Source organism: Brassica napus, chromosome C2 (assembly GCF_020379485.1).
Source record: "Brassica napus cultivar Da-Ae chromosome C2, Da-Ae, whole genome shotgun sequence".
In the NCBI taxonomy this organism is placed as follows: domain Eukaryota; kingdom Viridiplantae; phylum Streptophyta; class Magnoliopsida; order Brassicales; family Brassicaceae; genus Brassica; species Brassica napus.
This window is the reverse complement of record NC_063445.1, coordinates 50,882,272-50,904,692: the sequence shown is the minus strand read 5'-3', so window position 1 is coordinate 50,904,692 and position 22,421 is coordinate 50,882,272. Positions and strand designations below refer to the sequence as shown.

The 22,421-nt window shown below is 30.7% G+C and overlaps 2 protein-coding genes and 2 pseudogenes across 2 annotated transcripts; 1 reads left to right on the top strand and 3 right to left on the bottom strand.

Moving 5' to 3' along the window:
* Window positions 1-640: 640 nt before the first annotated feature.
* LOC125582658 lies at window positions 641-761 on the top strand (annotated as a pseudogene).
* A 1,735-nt stretch (window positions 762-2,496) lies between these two features.
* On the bottom strand, window positions 2,497-4,728 carry LOC106350318. Its single transcript, XM_048746947.1, has one exon. It carries the CDS (start codon window positions 3,181-3,183, stop codon window positions 2,572-2,574), a length of 612 nt encoding a protein of 203 aa, XP_048602904.1. The 5' UTR covers window positions 3,184-4,728; the 3' UTR covers window positions 2,497-2,571.
* A 1,188-nt stretch (window positions 4,729-5,916) lies between these two features.
* LOC106350316 lies at window positions 5,917-9,783 on the bottom strand. The gene has a single exon (XM_048746946.1). The coding sequence runs from the start codon at window positions 8,838-8,840 to the stop codon at window positions 8,079-8,081; it is 762 nt and encodes a 253-aa protein (XP_048602903.1). The 5' UTR covers window positions 8,841-9,783; the 3' UTR covers window positions 5,917-8,078.
* Window positions 9,784-13,372: 3,589 nt separating this feature from the next.
* Window positions 13,373-15,213, bottom strand: LOC106351774 (annotated as a pseudogene).
* Between the last annotated feature and the right edge of the window lie 7,208 nt (window positions 15,214-22,421).

The window sequence follows — 22,421 nt, the reverse complement described above, 5'->3', positions numbered from 1 at the left end:
TTCCTGGAGGTATGAGTTTTGTATCCATTTTGGGTGGTAATAACAATCAGATGCCTGGACTTGAGTTAGGGTTTGCTCAGGAAGGTAATGTTGGAGTTTTTAATCAACATTCATTTACACAGATTTATCAGCAGATGACTCAAGCTCAGGGTAGAGTTCTTCACCATACTCTTCATCATAACCCATCACATGAAGGTCATCATCAGCAAGAGAGTGATGAAAAAGATGATTCTCAAGGTTCTGGGCTTTAATGGATTTGAAAAGCCTTAGCCTTTTCTTTTGTTATAATATTGTTGTAATTGTACAACTAGCATGGAGAAAGAAAAGAAAAGGTTAATACTGAGTGAGAGTGAAAATCTACTTATTGAAAACCCTCTGCAAAACACACATTTGAGCTAATTTCAGTTTTGATACTTCCAGAGGGAGGATGATGATGATACAAGAGAGATTCATTCCAAGAGCTCTTTTTAGTGTTTGTGACATTTTTTGGGCAGATGTTGTTTGAAACTTGTAGGTGAAGACACAGTCAGAGATTGTTTGTTTCTTTTTTGAAGCTTTGGAGTGATGTTTGATCCAGAGAGGCTTGCTTTTTTTTTGTGTTGTTGCTTCTTTTGTATATATAAGAAAAACGGCTTTTCGATGGTACAATAGTGAATTGGCACTAATGCACCGGATTCCATCAGAACTCCGTAGTTAAGCGTGCTTGGGCGAGAGTAGTACTAGGATGGGTGACCTCCCGGGAAGTCCTCGTGTTGCACCTCTATTTATTATTAAAATCATTTGCAAAAAAAAAATAGTGAATTGGCAATGCATACTTTCCTACCATCACATTTGTAGATTGACGATTACAGTTTTGTTACAAAGCTGGAAGAAACTATTAAATATTCTTTCTTACATTGTGCTCTTCCACAGCATTTCCAAACCTCAATGCTTCCTCTTTCGCAACAAAAAAACCCTTGAAACTCTAGTAAGTGAAATGATTGTCAAGAGAAAATTTGTCGAAGGATTTATGTTGCAGGACGCACCAGAGTTCTGGATCAATAGAGAGGACTATCTAGAAGAACGAATTGGTTGTTTAAGTAAAGATGAGCCAAACTTGATGATACTCTAAAACGTCCAACCTTAAGCTTGTACTTTTTGTATGCACAACTTTTTATTTTTCGGTTGAAAACGATGAATATTATCTCTATAATATTATTTTAGAAGTCAGTTTTTTGCGTGTCGTGTTCATATTAATTTTTACTATATTCAGTTACATAGTTACTCGTAAAAAAATTAAAATAATCTATATATTAATTTTCATTATTAAACTATTTATTTATTAATTACTGTCAACTAAATTTTAATTTAGTTTTATTTTTATTTTTTCAAATAACATATGTACGATAAAAAGGAAATATGTCTAAATTAAAAAAAAAATTAATATGCACATATTTAATATATAATGTGATTTCATAAAAAGGAAAATCCACAAAAAAATAATTTTGATATTAAAAAAATCTTCCTTTCATAACATTATCTTAAAAAGCATTCTGTTATATATTTTTAAAATAATAAAAATATTTATTTATATCTATACATTTAGGTAGATTTTAAAAAAACAATTTAAATAACATAAAATGAATTATCTTTAGTTGACTAAACATATTTTATAGTTACTATTAGTGAGATGATTTATTCATTTTTGCATATTAGGATTTTCATAAAAATATTAACCATACTTTTATTTACATTTTTATCAGACTGCAAAAAGATAAAATATCTATAAAGTTCTAAAAAATATTTAACTAATAAAAGATGATTTTTCAAAAACAAATCCCAAAAATTGGTGTTTATTATTAAAATGTTTAAATATTTAAAAACAAATATTTTAAGAAAGATAATATATATTACAAAAGGAAATTAAAAATACTTATTTGCTACTAACATATTTTTTGATAAAATAATTACAAAATATTTTTAACTAGCACAACTCTAGATGCTTTCGATAAACTAAAAGTATTATACTTTAGCATATTAAAAAATCGTTTTTTCCTTAATATTTACTTTGGTTTTAATTTAACTTTTTCTTTATATTCTTACAAAATCCAATATACATATAACAAAAATCCCAAGCAAATATAATTCTTATGTTTATTTTTGTAATTTTGAATCAGTCAACTTTAGTTATTTTTTATTTAATTCTGAAATAGGTATTAAGTTATACATAATTTTACTATAAAGATAACAACAAACTTTAATGCAAATAATAAAAATAATCAAAATTTTATCTATTTAGAACAAAAGAGTTATTATTGAATGTGGAGAAATAGATGCGATAAAAACAAATTATTTAAAATTGAAAATAAAACATTAATTAGTTATTATAATATATTTACTTTACAAATTACCATATATATATATATATATATGCTCTACATAATGATATGACAATTTGAACATTATGGATGCTTTTGAGACATCAAAAAGGTTATTTAGATATCAAAATTTTAAACAATGTTCAAACTTTTTTTTTTTTTGAATATATCAATGTTCAAACTTTGGCTACTAAAAAAAAAACGCTAAACAAAGTTAAGAACGCCAGAGCAGAATCACCAGACGAGGAGGAACATCCGGAAGCTGTTGATGCAAAACCTCCAAGCCACTATGCGGGAGACCAGCTGCAGCATTGATATCATTGTACTCAGTTGCTCTCTGCATCTGTTCCCACGCCCGGTCTCTCCCCTGGTCGACCAAGGGTCGAGTGTAACTGGGATGATCAGCTTTCAAATGATTCTTAAGCTGACAATATGTCCCAGAGAAATTGCAGTTCTCGAAAGCGCAAGACCTCGGTTTAGCATTAAGATCTCTCCTTCCACCCGACTGCACCTTCATCGCCTCATAAACTTCTCCTCTGCAGTAAGGACAGTTCATGACCTTGGTTACACGGTTCATGTTTTTCTTGCGGTACTGCTTGAAACAGTTGGAGTGACGAACACTCGTGTCGCACATGTAAGCACGACATCCAGTAGAGGATGAAGAGCACCGCATGAGGATGGCATTGTGTGGCGCTTCCTGGCAGATCACACACAAGACATCCTCCCATTGGCTTGGGCCTTGTGCCTCGATAGGTTCTTTCTGAGTCCTTGTAGAGCGAAGCGGGTATGGTGACACTCTGGTCCTGTTGCTTGGCACCTTAGGCATTTTTTCTGCTAAAAGGATGTCAACATTTACCAGAAACAACACTCAACCATGAAAATCAAATTCAAAACCTTTTCCTTAAGGACTCAATCTCAAGGCTCAAATCAGTCTTCCACACAACAGTGAAGACTGTTTTATACTGGGGAAGTAATTAACACTACTATTACAAAAGAAAGCAAAGGTGCATGGAGATCCATAAAATAGATATCATAACCAAGAAACTAAATTGCATGACACATATGGACGACAGATGATCAGAAAGCAAAAATGGTTGGTCAATAAAATAGAAGTATAGAAATTTTTGATGATCATCTCTCATTAAAGAGGTTACCGGGATCTCACATTATGATCAGAATCAGAGGTCTGGCCAATATGGATTACAATCTAATGAAAGAAACTGTAAAAAAACAAACACGATTAAGAAATGTATATTACCTTCTCGTTTATTTCAGTTTGGTCTCAAGAGGTGGAGATAGGGAGTATGTATGTTTGTGTCATGTCTTATGCCTTTTTATAAGCTATCCTTGTTGTCCATTTTACCATTGTACCACTCTCTTTGTGGAATAAATGGGAAGTTATCTTTTATTTATACAATTATGGATTTTCCCTTTAATGAGGTTAAAACAAAAGTCAAATAAATCATTTTTTTCTATTGTTTGTAAGGAACTTAAAAGGTATGTAATCCAGAAATTATATCTCATGCAAACTAACAAAAGAAAAAGAACTATTTAAATCTTATTTTTGTAATAAATTTAATTATTTATTGTGAAGCTAATAATAGACGTAATCAATAAACGATAATCCATTACTTATATATTACTTATATAAATTTTTTCCCTTGATTTTGATCAAATAGTGTAATCATGGTTAGATTTAATTGTGGTTATTGCGGTGCTAATAATGAACAAAATCATTAAACGACAATCTATTGCCTTTTTAAGTTTCAACCATATAGTGTCATGTTTAATCAAAACTAAAAATAGTATTATTTTGAAAGTGATGTTGTAGAGATGGTTGGATTTTAAATTTTAGTGTGTTTATTGCGCCGCTAATAATGAACAAAATCACTAAACAACAATCTATTGCCTCTTAAGCTTCGATCATATACCAACTTACCATGTAAATAAAATAATTTATTATACATTATCATAAATTTTGATCTTAAAATTTGGAGTATGTTTTATTACTACTTTAAAATAATGGTGGATGAACGGATCATATTCTAAAAATGGTGGTGATAAAATTAAGATTTAATTTGTAAGAAAATAAAAATATAAATTTGATGTAACTTATAAGAAATTATATTTTCATTTTATTTTCTTACAAATTTAAAACTTAATTTTATATGTTTCAAATTGGTAGAAGTTTAACAATCATTTTATTTTCAGAACCAGTCGGTCTATCTACAATCTCTCATATCGTGTTCCTTGTGATAGATTTCAACTAGTCTGTCATAGCTTCAACCTAATTTTCTTCACAAAATAGGTTAAACTCATATGAGGCAAACTCTCCTCCTCTATCCGTGCATCCTACATTGAACTTAGCTGAGGCTACCTCTTCTCCTCCATTGGTGCAACTTAGATTGAACTTAGCTGAGTTCAATATAGAATGCACATATAGTGGAGAGTTTGCCTCAGATGATTTTAATCTATTTTGTGAAGAAAATTGGATTGAAGCTATGGCTGACGAGTTGAAATCTATCACAAGAACCAAAATATGAGAGCTTGTAGATAGACCGCTGGTTCTAAGAAGAAAGGAGAGGAGGATCGAGCTTATGTGTTACACAAAGCTTTATATGGGTTACGCCAAGTTTCATATACCTGCAATTTATGTGTTTATGTGTTATACAAAGCTTTATTAAATCCAGCGGAAGCGTGGTGGGCCCATAACCCACAGGTTCCATGATCGAAACATGGCTCTGATACCAATTCAAATCTTAAGAAACACAAGAATTATAAGAACAATTTTTATTATTAGCTTTAGAAATTTCTCACGACTAAAGCTATCGATGTTTCTACTTTCGATCTTATGGAGCAAATTTTCATGAGACCTACATGTATATGAAAGACAATTCTCTTTAACATGTGAAATATGAAAAACACAAATCTAACCTAAATAGAAAACTTCATTTTCCTATTTTTAGATTTCCTTATTGTGTTTATCTTAACATATTAAACATCTAATAATATGTTAAGTTTCCACAAGCTTGAAACTATCCAACAGCTGCTACTGTCTCTAACCATCATCAACATCATCATCATCAAGGATGGTCTCTCACTGCTGGTTTAATGATCAGTTGTGAGTTAGAGAGTGGTGGTGGGTCTAGTAGTGGTAGACCAAATTGGGGAGTTGGCGGCGGAGAAGGAGGAGGAGAGAAGCTTCTAGGTCAAATGTACCATGTGGGTTATAGACAAATGTAGCTGGGTTTGGAGCTGGTGGGTTTGATTTTCCTGGAGGTATGAGTTTTGTATCCATTTTGGGTGGTAATAACAATCAGATGCCTGGACTTGAGTTAGGGTTTGCTCAGGAAGGTAATGTTGGAGTTTTTAATCAACATTCATTTACACAGATTTATCAGCAGATGACTCAAGCTCAGGTTCAAGCTCAGGGTAGAGTTCTTCACCATACTCTTCATCATAACCCATCACACGAAGATCATCATCAGCAAGAGAGTGATGAGAAAGATGATTCTCAAGGTTCTGGGCTTTAATGGATTACAAAAGCCTTAGCCTTTTCTTTTGTTATAATATTGTTGTTATTGTACAACTAGCATGGAGAAATAAAAGAAAAGGTTAATACTGAGTATGAGTGAAAATCTACTTATTGAAAACCCTCTGCAAAACACACACTTGAGCTAATTTCAGTTTTGATACTTCCAGAGAGGGGGGATGACGATGATGCAAGAGAGATTCATTCCAAGAGCTCTTTTGAGTGTTTGTGACATTTTTTGGGCAGATGTTGTTTGAAACTTGTAGGTGGAGACACATCAGAGATTGTTTGTTTCTTTTTTGAAGCTTTGGAGTGATGTTTGATCCAGAGAGGCTTGTTTTTTTTTTTGTGTTGTTGCTTCTTTTGTACATATAAAAAAAACAGCTTTTCGATAGTACAATAGTGAATTGGCAATGCATACTTTCCTTCCATCACATTTGTAGATTGACGATTACAGTTTTGTTACAAAGCTGGAAGAAACTATTAAATCTTCTTTCTGACATTGTGCTCTTCCACAGCATTTCCAAACCTCAATGCTTCCTCTTTCGCAACAAAAAACCCTTGAAACTCTAGTACGTGAAATGATTGTCAAGAGAAAATTTGTTGAAGGATTTATGTTGCAGGACGCACCAGAGTTCTGAATCAATAGAGAGGACTATCTAGAAGAAGGAATTGGTTGTTTAAGTAAAGATGAGCCGAACTTGATGATACTCTAAAACGTCCAACCTTAAGCTTGTACTTTCTCTATGCACAACGTTTTGTTTTTGGGTTGAAAACGCTGAATATTATCTCTATAATATTATTTTAGAAGTCAGTTTTTTGCGTGACGTGTTCATATTTATTTTTTACTATATTCGGTTATATAGTTACTCATAAAAAATTAAAAAAAGTCTATATAATAATTTTCATTATTAAACTATTTATTTATTACTTGCTGTCAACTAAATTTTAATTTAGTTTTATTTTTATTTTTTCAAATAACATATCTACCATAAAAGGAAACATGTCTAAAATTTTAAAACAAATTTAATATGTACATATTTAATATATAATGTGATTTCATTAAAAAGAAAAATTCACAAAAAATAATTTTGATATTAAAAAAATCTTCCTTTCAAAACATTATCTTAAAAAGCATTCTGTTATATTTTTTTTAAAATAATAAAAATACTTATTTATATCTATACATTTAGGTAGATTATTAAAAATAATAATTTAAATAACATAAAATGAATTATCTTTAGTTGACTAAACATATTTTATAGTTACTATTAGTGAGATGATTTATTCATTTTTTCATATTAGGATTTTCATAAAAATTTTAACAACACTTTTAATTACATTTTTATCAGACTGCAAAAAGATAAAGTATCTATATATAAAGTTATAAAAAAAATTTAACTAATAAAAGATGATTTTTCAAAAACATATCCCAAAAATTGGTGTTTATTATTAAAATGTTTAAATATTTAAAAACAAATATTTTAAGAAAGATAATATATATATTACAAAAGGAAATTCAAAATACTTCTTTACTATAAACATATTTTTGATCAAATAATTACAAAAGCTTTTTAACTAGCATAACTTTAGATACTTTCAATAAACTAAAAGTATTATACTTTACATATTGAAAAATCGATTATTTTCCTTAATATTTACTTTATTTTTAATTTAACTTTTTCTTTATATTCGTACAAAATCAAATATACATATAACAAAAATCCCAAGCAAATATAATTCTTATGTTCGTCTGTGTAATTTTGAATCAGTCAACTTTAGTTATTTTCTATTTAATTTTCTGCAATAGGTATTAAGTTATACATAATTTTACTATAAAGGTAACAACCAACCTAAATGCAAATAAAAAAATTAATCAAAATTTTATATATAATTTAGAACAAAAAAGTTATTGTTGAATTTGGAAAAATAGATGCGATACAAAAAATTAAAACTGAAAGTAAAACATTAATTGGTTATTATAATATATTTACTTTATTTAAAAGAACGGGATAATCACCTAATATATATATGCTCTACATAATGTTATGGTAATTTGAACATTATGGATACTTTTGAGACATCAAAAAGCTTAATTAGATATCAAACTTTTGGTGTTACTAAAAAAAAGATATCAAACTTTTGAACAATGTTCAAAACTTTGGCTACTTAAAAGACACTATACAAAGTTAAGAATCATGAATACTGAGAGGCGAAGCAGCACCAAGTCCGCGGAAGCACAGAAGATAGTTCCGCACCACCCCATTGGCCCCAGCCCGGATCTCGAAACTATGCGGAAGACTGTTGGGAAGTTGATGATGCAAAATGCCCTGAACCACTCCATTGACCCAAAGCAGGATCACCAGACGAGGAGGAACATCGGGAAGCTGTTGATGCAAAACCTCGAAGCCGCTACGTGGGAGACCAGCTGCAATACTGATATCATTGTACTGAGTAACTCTCTGCATCTGTTCCCACACCCGCTCTCTCTCCTGGTCAACCAAAGGTCGGGTGGAACCGGGGTGATCAGCTTTCAAATGATTCTTAAGCTGAGAATATGTCCCCGAGAAGTTGCAGTTCTCGAAAGCGCAAGACCTCGGTTTAGCATTCAGAGCTCTCCTTCCACCTGACTGCACCTTCATCGCCTCATAGACCTCTCCTCTGCAGTAAGGACAGTTAAAGGCCTTGGTTACGCGGTTCATGTTTTTCTTGCGGTACTGCTTGAAACAGTTGGAGTGACGAACACTCGTGTCGCACATATAGGCACGACATCCAGTAGAGGATGAAGAGCACTGCATGAGGATGGCATTGTGTGGCGCTTCCTGGCAGATCACACACAAGACATCCTCCCATTGGCTTGGGCCTTGTGCCTCGATAGGTTCTTTCTGAGTCCTTGTAGAGCGAAGCGGGTATGGTGACACTCTGGTCCTGTTGCTTGGCACCTTCGGCATTTTTCCTGCTAAAATGATGTCAACATTTGCCAGAAACAACACTCAACCGTGAAAACTAAGTTCAAAACCTTTTTCTTAAGGACTAAATTTCAAGGCTCAAATCAGTCTTCCACACAACACTGAAGATTATTTTATACTGGGAGCTAACTGACACTACTATTACAGAAGAAAGCAAAGGTGCATGGAGATCCTAAAATAGATATCATAAGCAAGAAAACAAGTTGCATGACATATATGGACGACAGATGATCAAAAAGCCAAAATGGTTGGTCAAGAAAATTGAAGTATACACTACTTATAGAAAAAGTAGATAATTTCGATGATCATCTCTCATTAAAAGAGGTTACCGGGATATCGCATTATGATTCAGAAACAGAATTCTAGCCAATATGGATTACAATCTAATGAAAGAAACTGGAAAAAAATAGTGAGAAAGGTAGATTACCTTCTCGTTTTTTTCAGTTTGGTCTGAAGAGGTGAAGATGGGAGTATGCATGTTTGTGTCATGTCTTGTGGCCTTTTATAAGCTATTCTTGTGTCCATTTTACCATTGTACCACTCTCTTTGTAGAATAAAAGGGAAGTTATCTTTTATTTTTACATCTATGGATTTTCCCTTTAATGAGTTAAAAACAAGTCAAATAAATCACGTTTCTATTGTTTGTAAGGAACTTAAAAGGTATGTATTTCCAAAAACCATATCTCATCCAAACTGACAAAAGAAAAGAAACTATTTAAATCTCATTTTTGTAATAGATTTAATGTGTTTATTGCCACGCTAATAATAGCCGTAATCATTAAAAGACAATCTAATAAACTTACATATACTTTTTATTTTCACTTAATTCTGATAAATAGTGTAATCATGGTTGGATTTTAATGTGGTTACTAGGAGTTTTCATGCGCCACGCGCAGAAATATTAATTTTTAACATAACATTTTTTATTTCAAAGAAAATTTAGATTTATATTTCAACATTATTAATTTATATTTTAACTTCAATAGTTATAAAAAATCATACACGTATTTTTGTAATCTTATTTCTTCTGATTTGGTATAAATATATAAATTAGATTTTATTTAAATTTTAATAAAGATAAAATTAGATTTTTATAAAAATAGTTTTAATTATATTATTGTGTTTAATGATTATTTATTATATATATATATATATCTTCCCATCTAATTTTAAATATATACATATATATATATATATTTACATATAAATATAAATTCTAATAAATTTGAGACTTTGTTTGTTTTACTTAAACTGAATTGTTTTTTAAATATTTAACTATAAAATATTTTTTGGGATTAGTGTTACTTTATTTAGTTTACTTTTATTAATGTAAGATACATATATACATATATATCATTATTTTAATTGTGATATATGAATTATTAATATATTTAATAGTTTACCATAAATAAATATTTATATGGAAAATTGACATTAATGATGATATATGAGTTATTTTTATTACAATATTTAAAATCCCTGCAAAAATATTTAATTTTTTATAAAGAAATTTTACATCTCACAATTAATATAATGTCATGTCACTATTTTCTAAAACCATGTCATCTATTTTAAGTGTCATGTCATATTTTTTCACCGAGAATGATTGTATTGACGACATGTGTATAAATCACTTTGCAAATATAGTCTAGGTTATTGCGGCGCTAATAATGAGCAAAAATCATTAAACGATAATCTATTGCCTTTTTAAGTTTAGATCATATAGTGTCATCTTCAATTAAAACTAAAAATAGTATTCTCCCCGTTTCATATTAAGTGTCGTTTTAGAGAATTTTTTTTGTTACAAAATAAGGGTCGTTTTCGATTTTCAATGCAAAATTTATTTTACCATTGGTTGAAATATTGTTAAGTGTATAGGTAATAATGTTTTTTAATAGGAAATGTACAAAATTAATTGTTTCCTTAATCCTTGTGTCGAAACCTAAAACGATACTTATAATGAAACAGAGGGAGTATTATTTTGAGTGATATTATGGAAATGGTTGGATTTTAATGTGTTTACTAGGTGTCTTGCTGCACCATGTGCAGTAAAAAATTTAAAATATTTTTTAACAGATAAATATAAATTATATTTTAAAATAAAATTTTATTAATATTGTAAATTTTCTTTTTTCGTATCAATATTTTAATATAAATTTGATTTAATTAAATATAAAAATTATATTTAAGAATATACATGTATATATTTGAAATTATAATCTTAGATAGATTTTTCTATCTATTTGTTTTAATTAAATATATTAAATAAATTTGTAAAAGTTGCATAATTATCAAAAATTAAAATTAAACAATATTTATAAAATTTGTAGATATATAAAAAAATAATGATTTTACGATTAAATTTTATAATTTTCTAAAACAATTGTATACTTTTTTGAAAATTTTAGTAATAAAATTGTATAATTTAAAAATATATAATTAAATTATATTTCGAAATTTATAATGTCATATTTGAATATATTTATTTTAATGATAATTTATGAGTTATCTCCATATTCTAAAAAAAATTTCAAAAATATAAATTGACATTAAATGTAATATATGAGTTATTACCATATTTTAAAAAGTTTACCAAAAATATAAATTAACATTAAATGCAATTGTCCATGTCATATTAAGCTATAAAACATGTCATCAATTTCAGTAGTCATGTCATATTTGTTTTGTGAAATTGATTGTAGAAAGGACATGTGGCAAAATCACTTCGCAAATATATTCTAGGGGATTGCGGCGTCTAATAATGAGCAAAATCATTAAATGACAATCTATTGCCTTTTAAGTTTCAATCATATAATGTTGTCTTTAATCAAACTAAAAAATAGTAGTAGTTTTTGAAATTGATGTTGCATAGATAAATGGATTTTAATGTGTTTATTGCGGCGCTAATAACAAGTAAATTTATTAAGCGACAATATATTAAATTTTAAATTTTGATCATATAATTTTGTTTTAATTGAAACTAAAAATTACTCCTTCCCTCTGTATTACAATAAGTGGGTTTTAAGGTTTTTGCACACCGATTAAGGAATTACAAAATTTTATTCAATCTTTCTCGTTTGTATAAAAACAACAATAAGTACAGATAATTCAACCAATAAAAAATCATACTGCAGAATACAAATAGTCAAAAATATAAAATTGCATTTACTTTTCACATGAAAACTTAAAAACATCACTTAAAATGGAACAAATTTTTTTCTCGTAAAACATCACTTAAAGTGATACAGAGGGAGTAGTTTTTTTTGGAAAATATTGTTGCATAGATGGTTGGAATTTAATGTGTTTATTGCGGCACTAAAACCTAGCAAAATTATTAAACTACAATCTATTACCTTTAAGTTTCAATCATACTCCCTCCGTTTCGAATTAGATGTCGTTTTAGAGCAAAATCAGTGTCGTTTTATTATTTCAATGCAAAATTTATTGACTTTTTTATTCTAATCTATTTTTCTATTGGTTGAAATCTGGTTAGGTGTATGGGTAATGATGTTTTTATCTAGTAAATAGATAAACTTAAATGTTTTATTAATCTGTGTGTCGAAGTTTAGAACGACAAGTAAAATGAAACGGAGGGAGTATAATATTCTCTTTAATCAAAACTAAAATGTGGTTTTTTTAAAAGTGTTGTTGCATAGATGGTTGTATGTTAATGTGTTTATTATGGCGTTAATAAGAGTCAAAATCATTAAACGATAAGCTATTACTCACATATATATTTTTACTTTATTTTAATTCCGATCAAATAGTGTCGTCTTTAGTCAAAGCCATAAATAGTAATATTATTTTGAAAGTGATGTTGCAGAGACAGTTTGTTTTTAATTTACTTACTGTGGCGCTAACAATATTATTAAAAAACAATCTATTACTATATATATATATTACCTTTCTATTAACATAAATATTTTACTTTTGAAATTTACTTTAAACAGATTTTTGATAAAAGCCTTAAAGAAACATTAACAACTTAATTTTTAAAAAAATATAAATTACTAAAGTTATTAATTCCATAATGAAAATTTTGTAATCAGTAATTTAAAGTTTTTGCTATAAATTATACAAATGATCAAAAAAAACATATGAGTAGAAAACATCATTTAATACATTAATATTAAAAATATAATATGTATGTTAATATCATTTAAATTTAATTATATATCCTATCAAATAGAGAAAAAATATTATTTGGATTAATAAAATTTGATTTATATGTTCACGTCAATTTAATTATATATGTAATATTTACTGGCTTTTAATTATTCAATAGATATTTATTATTTCGTAATATGTAAGAGCATATAATACATAAAATAATATATATATATATATATATATATATATATATATATATATATATATATATTTATACACACATATATATATATAATGTTTATTTCGCGCAAGGCGTATATCTTAATTCTAATCTTAATGTGTTTATTGATGCATAAATAATATGTAAGGTCACTAAACAACAATTTATTAGTAATATCTATATATATATATATATATATATTAATTTTATTACAAATTATACAATGCCACCACTTGTTGATTTTAAAAGTTGTTATTACTTAATTTCATATTTCATTTATTTTTTAATTAATTGTTTTTATTATGACTCTAACAATAGATAAAATAACTAAAAATAGTCTATCACTCACATAAGTATTACACATAAGTATTAAAAATAGTCTATCACTGATAATTAGATTATGGGGTTTTGAAGGAAGGTAAAAGTTTAATCTGTGTTTCCGTTGTTCCTATGAGATCCATATGTTTGGATTTTAGTTTTTCATGTTTTGGGTTTAGTTTCTGGGGATTTCTATGTTTTCCGCCGGCTTTAGCATGTATTTTTCAAGGAATGAAACTTCTAGTAACAAAAAGAAAGACAATACATCGGCCACTAGTCAATTTTTTTTACATAGAAAAAATTATTTTCATATTTTACTCACTCTTTAAGTGATTTTAATATATTTATTAGCAATAATCAAAATCATTAAAATCAATTTATTACTCTCAAATTATACAGAGATGTCACTAGTAAAATATTAAGCAAAAGATGATTACTTGTTCATATTATTTTAAGAAAAATATTCGTATTATACAGTACAAAATAAGGAAATATTAACGACCGAAGTAGATAGAAATGATGTTTAAATGTGAGTTTCCCAAGGAAATGAGTGGATGCAGAGATAATAACAAGTCGGAAAAGTACTGAACTTTGACCATGGATTATGTCATATATATCAGTGTTTGTACCGGTTTATCACTGGTTAATGATTTGTTGACACAAAAGGTTTGGGCAGATACTGATTGAGAAAAAAAAAGTCTTCAGGTGTACAGATGAACAGAACCACATACTAGAAGCTCTTCTCCTTACATAACTATTCTCCAAAACAAGAGTTTTCATCACAATGAAAGAAAAGAAACTTTCAATAGACCAGCTTTATACCGCCATTGATGAAGCTTTGTTTGAACTTATGATGGATGCATAATATGAAGCGTGAAGATGGTAATCTATGTTTCTAGGAAATAAGACTTCAAAAAAACTTCTCAAGTCTTGTGTGTTTTTTTCAGATTCTGGATCTGGTACTTGTTCTCGCATTATGGTACATGAGCAAAAGCTTCTCTGTGAGGCTTCTTCCTCTTCAATTTCTTCTCTGCAATAGAATAGATCGATAAAAATAAATTAACCGAACTACGTAGAACTCCTAAACATCCATTCCATAAGCAAGACGTACTGAGATGAGAAAGCAAGAGAATAAGACCTGGTCTTGGTTTTGTTGGAGACGGTTGCACGATAACGTGCATTGTAATGACGGATTTAGGGAGATCATCATCAAATGGAGTTTCACACCGTGCAACAGTTTTACCATTCTCCAAAATCTTACCAGCATTTATCAACTTGATGTCACTAGCTGCTTTTGGAACAATCTTCTTGTCTAGGGACATCACATTAAAAGTACAACAGGAAATCAAATTAAAAGTGTGACAAATGAAAAGATTTTGTTGAATGTAGAAGAGTAAAGAATAGTGTTGAAGAGAGCCAGGACCAGTTTCTAAACAGATGTCTAATAGTTTAAGACAAGTGATTAGTAATACAATCAGATCTAAACTAGCCTAGACTTTGTCTATCCAACCACTAGTTAAGAAAGTGTTCACCAAACTTAAAGAGCACTTGTAGTAAAGACCTCGAAGCTCACCTTTAGGCCATTCAGAGACGATTCTCTCCTTGAGCATTCCCACAGTGGCGGTTGGAGAGTAATGAAACGGGCCAACATCTGAACCGTCATATAACCTGAATTTAAGTTCTACCAAAATCTTCCTCCTCCGGCATTTGATAATCTCTCTCTCTCTCAAAAACCAAAAAAACTCTCAGATGATGGCAGAAGCCAAAATGAGACCTAAAAAGTATACTACAAATGTCCCCGTATAGATTGTCAAATCTAAACCGTCAAGATCATTAGTTAGGTTCTAAACCATCATAAGACAAAAGCAACACACATAACACAAATGTTACTTGAACTAGACATTCAAGCCAAACTCAAAGTCTGTTGAGTTTCTTTCATCAGGGCAGCAGAAATGGAGTAGATTTAAACAGTTAACTAGACATCAAGATTAAATAAAACATAAACGGTACGAAAGATAAAGGTGGAGAATGAGACACTAAACCTTATAGACAAAGAGAAAGAGAGAGAGAGAGATTCAATAAGCAGCAAAACTATCTTGAGACTGGGAGATAGAGAAGTTTTTCCTCGTACTCGGCTTCTCTCAAAACTTTCTGTGATTTTTTTCGTTTACAGGGAATCCATGACGAAGAAGATGGATAAAGAAACCTTTGTGGCGTTTTGACCAGACCATGAAAAGAAGAGCAAAACTTTGGTCCAATATGGCTTAAATCCAACGAATCTTCCAAATCTCTAAGAGAAATAGATACTGTAGTCGGGAAGTCTATCTGACTAGGACAGTAAAAGAAGGAAGGTTCTGTTCTTTGGTTCAATGATTACAGACAAAATGTACAGAAGCGTATAGCTAGAAGAAAGCAACACAGAAGCAGATTTTCAAGAACGCATATCCTACAAACGCTTATTTTTATTTATTTTTCAAAATCATACGCTTACTAAAACTATACTTTTATTTTGATATTGGATGATCCCGTCGGCCCCTAGAGAAAAAATTTAACAACACCAAAACAAAAAGGATATTATTATTATTTATAAATATAGACAAAATATAGAAATTTGTATTTCTTTTTTTTTCATATTAACTTTTCCAAACCAGATAAGATATCTATTATTTTCTATTAAAATATATCTTAAATATTTACTAAATATATCTTAAATATTTACTATTATAAGATATTTTTGAATTTGATTATATATATATGTATATAATTTTCTATTTTAGTTTTGTGGATAGTTAAAGTGAAAAATGGAATTATCAAATAAAATTATAGATCTTTAAATTTGAGCTTTGTTACAAACATATATCAAATGCAATCATAGTCCGCAACTGGTTTTAAGTTACGTGAATATGAGGAATATGATGAATTCAAAAAAAAAATGGAATACAAGTAAATAAAATGGTAGCAGTTATAAAAATAAAAGAATGGAAATATAAATATCTATGTAACATGAATGGGTAGTTATTTGCAGGAATATATCGGAATGAAAATATATTTACTTTAAATTAAATAAAAACATCTAATTAATATAAAACTCTTATTTTATTTTTCATTCCTTTTATTTTTTGCATTCATGAGACTTTTTGTTTCTGAATGTTTTTCAACTACAATATTACATTGCTTTCCACATATTCCATTTCATTCCATTCTTTCCATTTTATTTTTAATTCATCTCAAATGGTAATATTTTGTGGAATCTTCATGAATGACTCATTCCACACAATTCTAATCCAAAATATGTGCATCGAGTTGCAGCCATAGCGTTTTGCCTTCTTTCATATCTGAAAATAAAACAATTTTATAATTAGTGTTTTTAAATTTTTCATATTCACTTAAAATCTTGTTGGTTAGGGTTTAAATTAGGACCGGCCTTAATTATAATAATTGTGTATATATAACACACGAATAATACCAAAAAAGTGAGGTTATCTTTGCGTATAACACATGGTTAACAAAAAGTATGAGATTAACAACTAATTTATATTTTAAAACATAATAATCTAGCTAATCAAATAGATATCACAAAGAATTACTCTAAAGATAACATAGTGATATATAATCTATTCTATTGAATCAGTAACATGACATATTGATAAATGATTAGTCCATGTATTTATTTCTTTACTCAATACATATTCATTTTGTAACCACCACTTTAACTCCAAAATAATAGGGATCCACATCTCTTTATTTCAAAAAACTGTCGACAAAAACTTCAGTTATATTCTTTTTTTTTTCCTTTTGTAAAAGGCATTCAGTTATATTCTTAATATCTAAACATATAATATTTATTAATAATTAAAATATAATATAATAGTTCATGTTTTATTTATAAAACTAGATTCTAACCCGCCCTTAAAAAAGACGGGTATATTTTTTGTTTTACATTTTTTTAAGAATTTAATTTTTATATTTGTGTTTTAGCCATATTTATGTTTTTCTTTATATAGTATTTCTCTTAAATGATTAATATTTTTTTTAATAATTATATTAAAATAGTTGGTCCACACACCTATATCAATAGGTCATATTACAGTTTTAATAGAATATAAATATAATTGTTTTAACCACATGTTAATTAATTTTATGATTCAATTATGAAATCCACACCAAGACCTAATCTAGATTTGATTTAATTCAATCCTAACACATTTCTAAAGAAGGTAGAAACACTAACCTTGATCAATGTTTGGATGCAATTCCACCAGTTGATCTTCTCCCCTTTAATCTTCACTTTGGTGATTTCCTTGATGGACAAGAAATCCCAAACCGTCCTTAATCTCTCCTTTTGATAATCAGTATTGTTGTTTTGTGTTTTTGAGAGACTCTATCTTGCGTACAAGTCAAACGATGTACGAGTCACTTTTATAATAATCAAAGAGATGTATCTTAACCAACACAACTCTTGGACGCAACACTTCATTATTTTAACCGCACAAATGCTAAATAATGTATCATCATATATATTAAATCTATGGTAACAATATTACATTATTATTACCATTTACATATACATATATATGATCATGAGATTAAGGAAATTTATATATATAAAGTAAAGTAGGAGGGTTATCAATACACCCGGATTATCTAACTCATTAATCGAAACCGATCCATCACGGTATCGTCTTTTATATTAGAATCTAAAAACATTAATATGAACTTGAACTTTATATTAAACCAATAGATACATAGGTCACGTAGAATTTAAAATATTCTTACATCAGTGTTGTTCGTTTCGTTGCCGTAGGTACCTGCGTCTGCGATGTTTTTCAAAAATCTTGTTCGTTTGATTGACGCAGGTACCTGCGTCTAACCGCCGCGTCTGACGCCGAGTCTTGCGTCTGACGCCAAAAAATCCCGCGGTCGCGACCTAAATCGTGCGTTTACTTAAGCTGTTTACATTTTTGCCCCTAATATAATTCAGTATTTACAAATATTGCCTAACCCTAATAGTCGCATACACAACTCATTCTCCCATCGACGCAGCTCTTTCCATCTCTCTCGATCTCTCTCTCCATCTCTCTCCATCTCTCTCGATCTCGAGCCCTCTCTCCATCACGAGCCCTCTATCCATCTCAAGCTCTCTCTCCATCTCGATCTCTCTCTCTCCATCTCTCTCTGTCACGAGCTCTCTCTCCATCTGCCATCTGCAAGTGTGAGATGACTTGATGGTGCAATGCGAGAATTCGAGCTCTCTATCCATCACACAAACCCATCTCAAGCTATCTCTTAATCTCTGACACTAACCCATCTATGAGTTCTCTCGGTCTCTCAATCTCCGACCTCGAGCTCTCTCTCTCTCTCTCTTTGAGGTAATTGTCTCATCCTTTTGAAAACTTTGGATCAATTCGTTAAGATTTGGACTAGTATTTGACTTGAAAGTTTCAGATTTTTTTCTTTGCTCTGTTATTGAACAAACACATCTCAAGCTCTCTCTTGATCTCTGACACTAACCCATCATGTCTTGTTTATGCGTAGGTTTGTGTAAAGCCGAGCTCTCTCTTCTCCGAGCTCTCTCTCACGAGCTCTCTATTCTCCGAGCTCTATCTCACGAGCTCTCTCTCTCTCGAGCTCTCTCTCACGAGCTCTCTTTCTCGAGCTATCTCTTCTCTGAGCTCTTCTCCGAGGTAACTGTCTCTGATACACATATTGATTTGAGTCTTATGGGTTTTTGGGTTGATGAAGTGATGATAGCATTGGGTTTTTGATGCTTAGGTTTGTGTAAAGCCGTTGCTCCTCTCAAGTCACTCTCTCGAGACCCTCTCAAGCTCACTCTCTCAAGGTATGATGTTTTTGATTGATTAGTTATGTTCTGTGACTACACTAGTTGATCGTATAGATTGCCAAAACTTGCCTTCTTCTTCTTTTTAATCTCTTACGTATTGTTATGACGTTCTGTGTATATTGGTGATGCATTTGTTTTACTCTCATCAGTGAGTCTATGATTAATGAATTACATCACCAATACGTCCTTGCTTGTATATTTGAGCATTTGAGCTCTCTTTCCAAGTGGTTTTAAGTTACAAAACATGTACTGTCATTTGCCAGCTTCTAAAGGTCTGTTATTTTTTTTTGCAGGTTGCAGGTCTCTCAAGTTCAAACCCTCTCCAAGCTCAGACCCTCTTTAGTAAGGTGTGTTTCATGAGTTACTTTACTTGAGGAATTAAACTTGAGTGATCTGGTTTGAGTGTGATGCTCTGGTTCTAAAGGTCTGTTATTTTTTTTTGCAGGTCGCAGGCTCTCTCAAGTTCAAACCCTCTCCAAGCTCAGGATCTCTCAAGTTCAAACCCTCTCAAGCTCAGCCTCTCTTTAGTAAGGTTTTTTTTTGTATATGAGCCGACCGGTGATAGAGCGATGGAAGCTTTGCGTAAGAGCATCACAGATGAATATGGTAGAGGTCGTTTACCGTATTAAATGTTTTAGTTAATGACTTTTTTTTTGCTTATAACTTTGATTATCAGTTCTATGTGATATTTGAAATATTTTATTTATTTATTTAAGACTTGATATATTATTTAGCTTTTGTTTATGATAAAAAATGTTGTTAAATTTATAACTAATTAAATATAATATTTTGATGAATGTAAATATTACAAATTTACAAATTTAAATCTACACTTTATTTATTTAAAATACAAATTTACAAATTTAAATTACATTTTATTTATTTAAAATACAATTTTACAAATTTAAATCTACATTTAATTTATTTAAAATACAATTTTACAAATTTCAACTACATTATATTTATTTAAAATACAATTTTACAAATTCATAAAATTCATAAAATTAAAATATGAAATAAATGAAAATTGCTTCTGCGGCAACCAAACGAACAGAACTAAATCTACTTTCTGCGGCTGCGGCTGCGGCTGCGGCTTCGGCAATATCCTGCGTCTTCAAAACAAACAACAAGCTGCGTCTGCGGCTGCGGCTGCAAAGCGGACAACAACCAAACTGATGTGCCCTTGGGTAGCGCACCGGGCAATACAAACATACATGGCTTGATCATGAGAAGCAGTAAAGATATATGTTCATTGTTTGACTCATATCTTCCAAACCACGAGGCTTCTACACATGAAATCACTTGTAGAATGTTCTCAACTCAATTATGGAGATCCTCGAAGAAGAATAAGATCAAACAGAGTTCATATGTGATAGTTATGCCATTTAGAAATCAGGTGATCTTCAGTTCTCGCGAATTCAAACCTGATATCTTGCATATTTCCATTGTCTTATCCATTCACCCATGTGCATTTTGATCATATAGACTAGGATTTAGCCATGTTTAGGTTGCATTTTGCATACATGAGTCCTTATCAGGTATTGGAGTACCACATGGAGTTCTTGGAGACATTTGGGTGCATATGGAGCTCAAAAGAGATGATAAAGGTGATCATTGGACGAGCAGTGCATGTGAGCGACCTCACCGGAGCGACACCGTGAAGTCGCTGTGACACCCTTTCAGAGCGACTTGGGCAAAGCCACACCCCGATGTCGCTCGCGTCTCCATCACCCGGAGCGACGTGACCGGAGCGACACAGCGAGGTCACTCGCGAAGAGCGACCCGGAGCGACGTGACCGGAGTGACACAGCAAGGTCGCTCGCGAAGAGCGACCCAGAGCGACGTCTCGCAGCGACCCCTCCAGGTCGCTCCCGAAGCCTGGAACGACCTCCCGGAGCAACTACTGGAGGTCGCTGCGCGCCTTCTGTTTGCTCGAATTCATTTCTACTCAAGGGCCTTTTGGTCATTTCATTATGCACGTTTTTACTTCTGAAAACCTATGTTTTAAGTACTTTTGGCAGCCACCAGACAGATTATCTTTGTTCTAAGAAAAAACCTTTGGAAATTCATCTCTTGAATCATCTTTGTTCATTTAGTTATTGCAATTTTGTGTTTTCCAATTCGTTGTTGTATCCCTCTGTATGATTAATCTGAAATCCAAAATGGGTTTAAGAGGAATCATGAAGAGTAGTGAGTAATCACCATTTGAATTCATGGGTTAGGAAGATTAAGGGTGATTAGGTTAGAGCTAGGATGTTTTAGAGTATATCATTCCAAAACCATGCTAGTAGAGTAATCATAATGCATCTTCTGAGTTAGCTTCTCAAAAGTTGATCTTTAGGCATTTCCCAACCAAAAGGTGTTCGATGAAATGTCTGAAACAACTCTTCTAAGCTTTTAGCATATTTTGCCAAAGACATTTGTTGTTAGAAGTGCTAAGATAGCCTTAGACCTGTTAGTAATAATTGCTTCCATATTATTCAACCGAAGACATTTGTTGTTTGAAATGTGTTAGTAAATGAACATTCATCTAGACATAAGTTTGTTTAGAATCGTGTCTAAGCTTAAGGTTGATAGTTTGATTGTTCGTTTGCCATCCTTAGTTTGTAACTTGATCACCCAAGGTCTAATTCCTATGCCCATGAGTTCTCATTTCCTTAGTTAAGAAAGTCAATTCATTTACCGTTTTTATTATTCTGAAACCGCATTAGTAATAATTATTAGTTTAGAAAACCTTTAAAATCATCGGTTTCATTTAGATTAAGTAAATACTTGCATTCTCAGTGCTTGAAATCCCTTAGAATTGGTTCGACAATCATTTATACTACAACATTTGTCTTAGGAGCCTTGAAAACTCCTAATATCAAATTGGCGCCGTTGCCAAATTCTAAGTAGATTTGAACATTGAGATTTAGTCATTTGCTTGAGACTAAGTCATTTTTATTTTCTTTAGTTACTGATTCTCCTTCTTCACCTCCCTTTAATTTACAGGTGTATGAACTTGAGGAGCAGGGGTCCATCAAACCTAGTTCCAAGAGCCGCAGACATCAGAGCTTTAGAGAGAGAGTGTGCT

Excerpts from the sequence above, each read along its gene's own strand:
- LOC106350316 (XM_048746946.1), bottom strand. The coding sequence starts at position 8,840 with ATGCCGAAGGTGCCAAGCAACAGGACCAGAGTGTCACCATACCCGCTT.
- LOC106350318 (XM_048746947.1), bottom strand. The coding sequence starts at position 3,183 with ATGCCTAAGGTGCCAAGCAACAGGACCAGAGTGTCACCATACCCGCTT.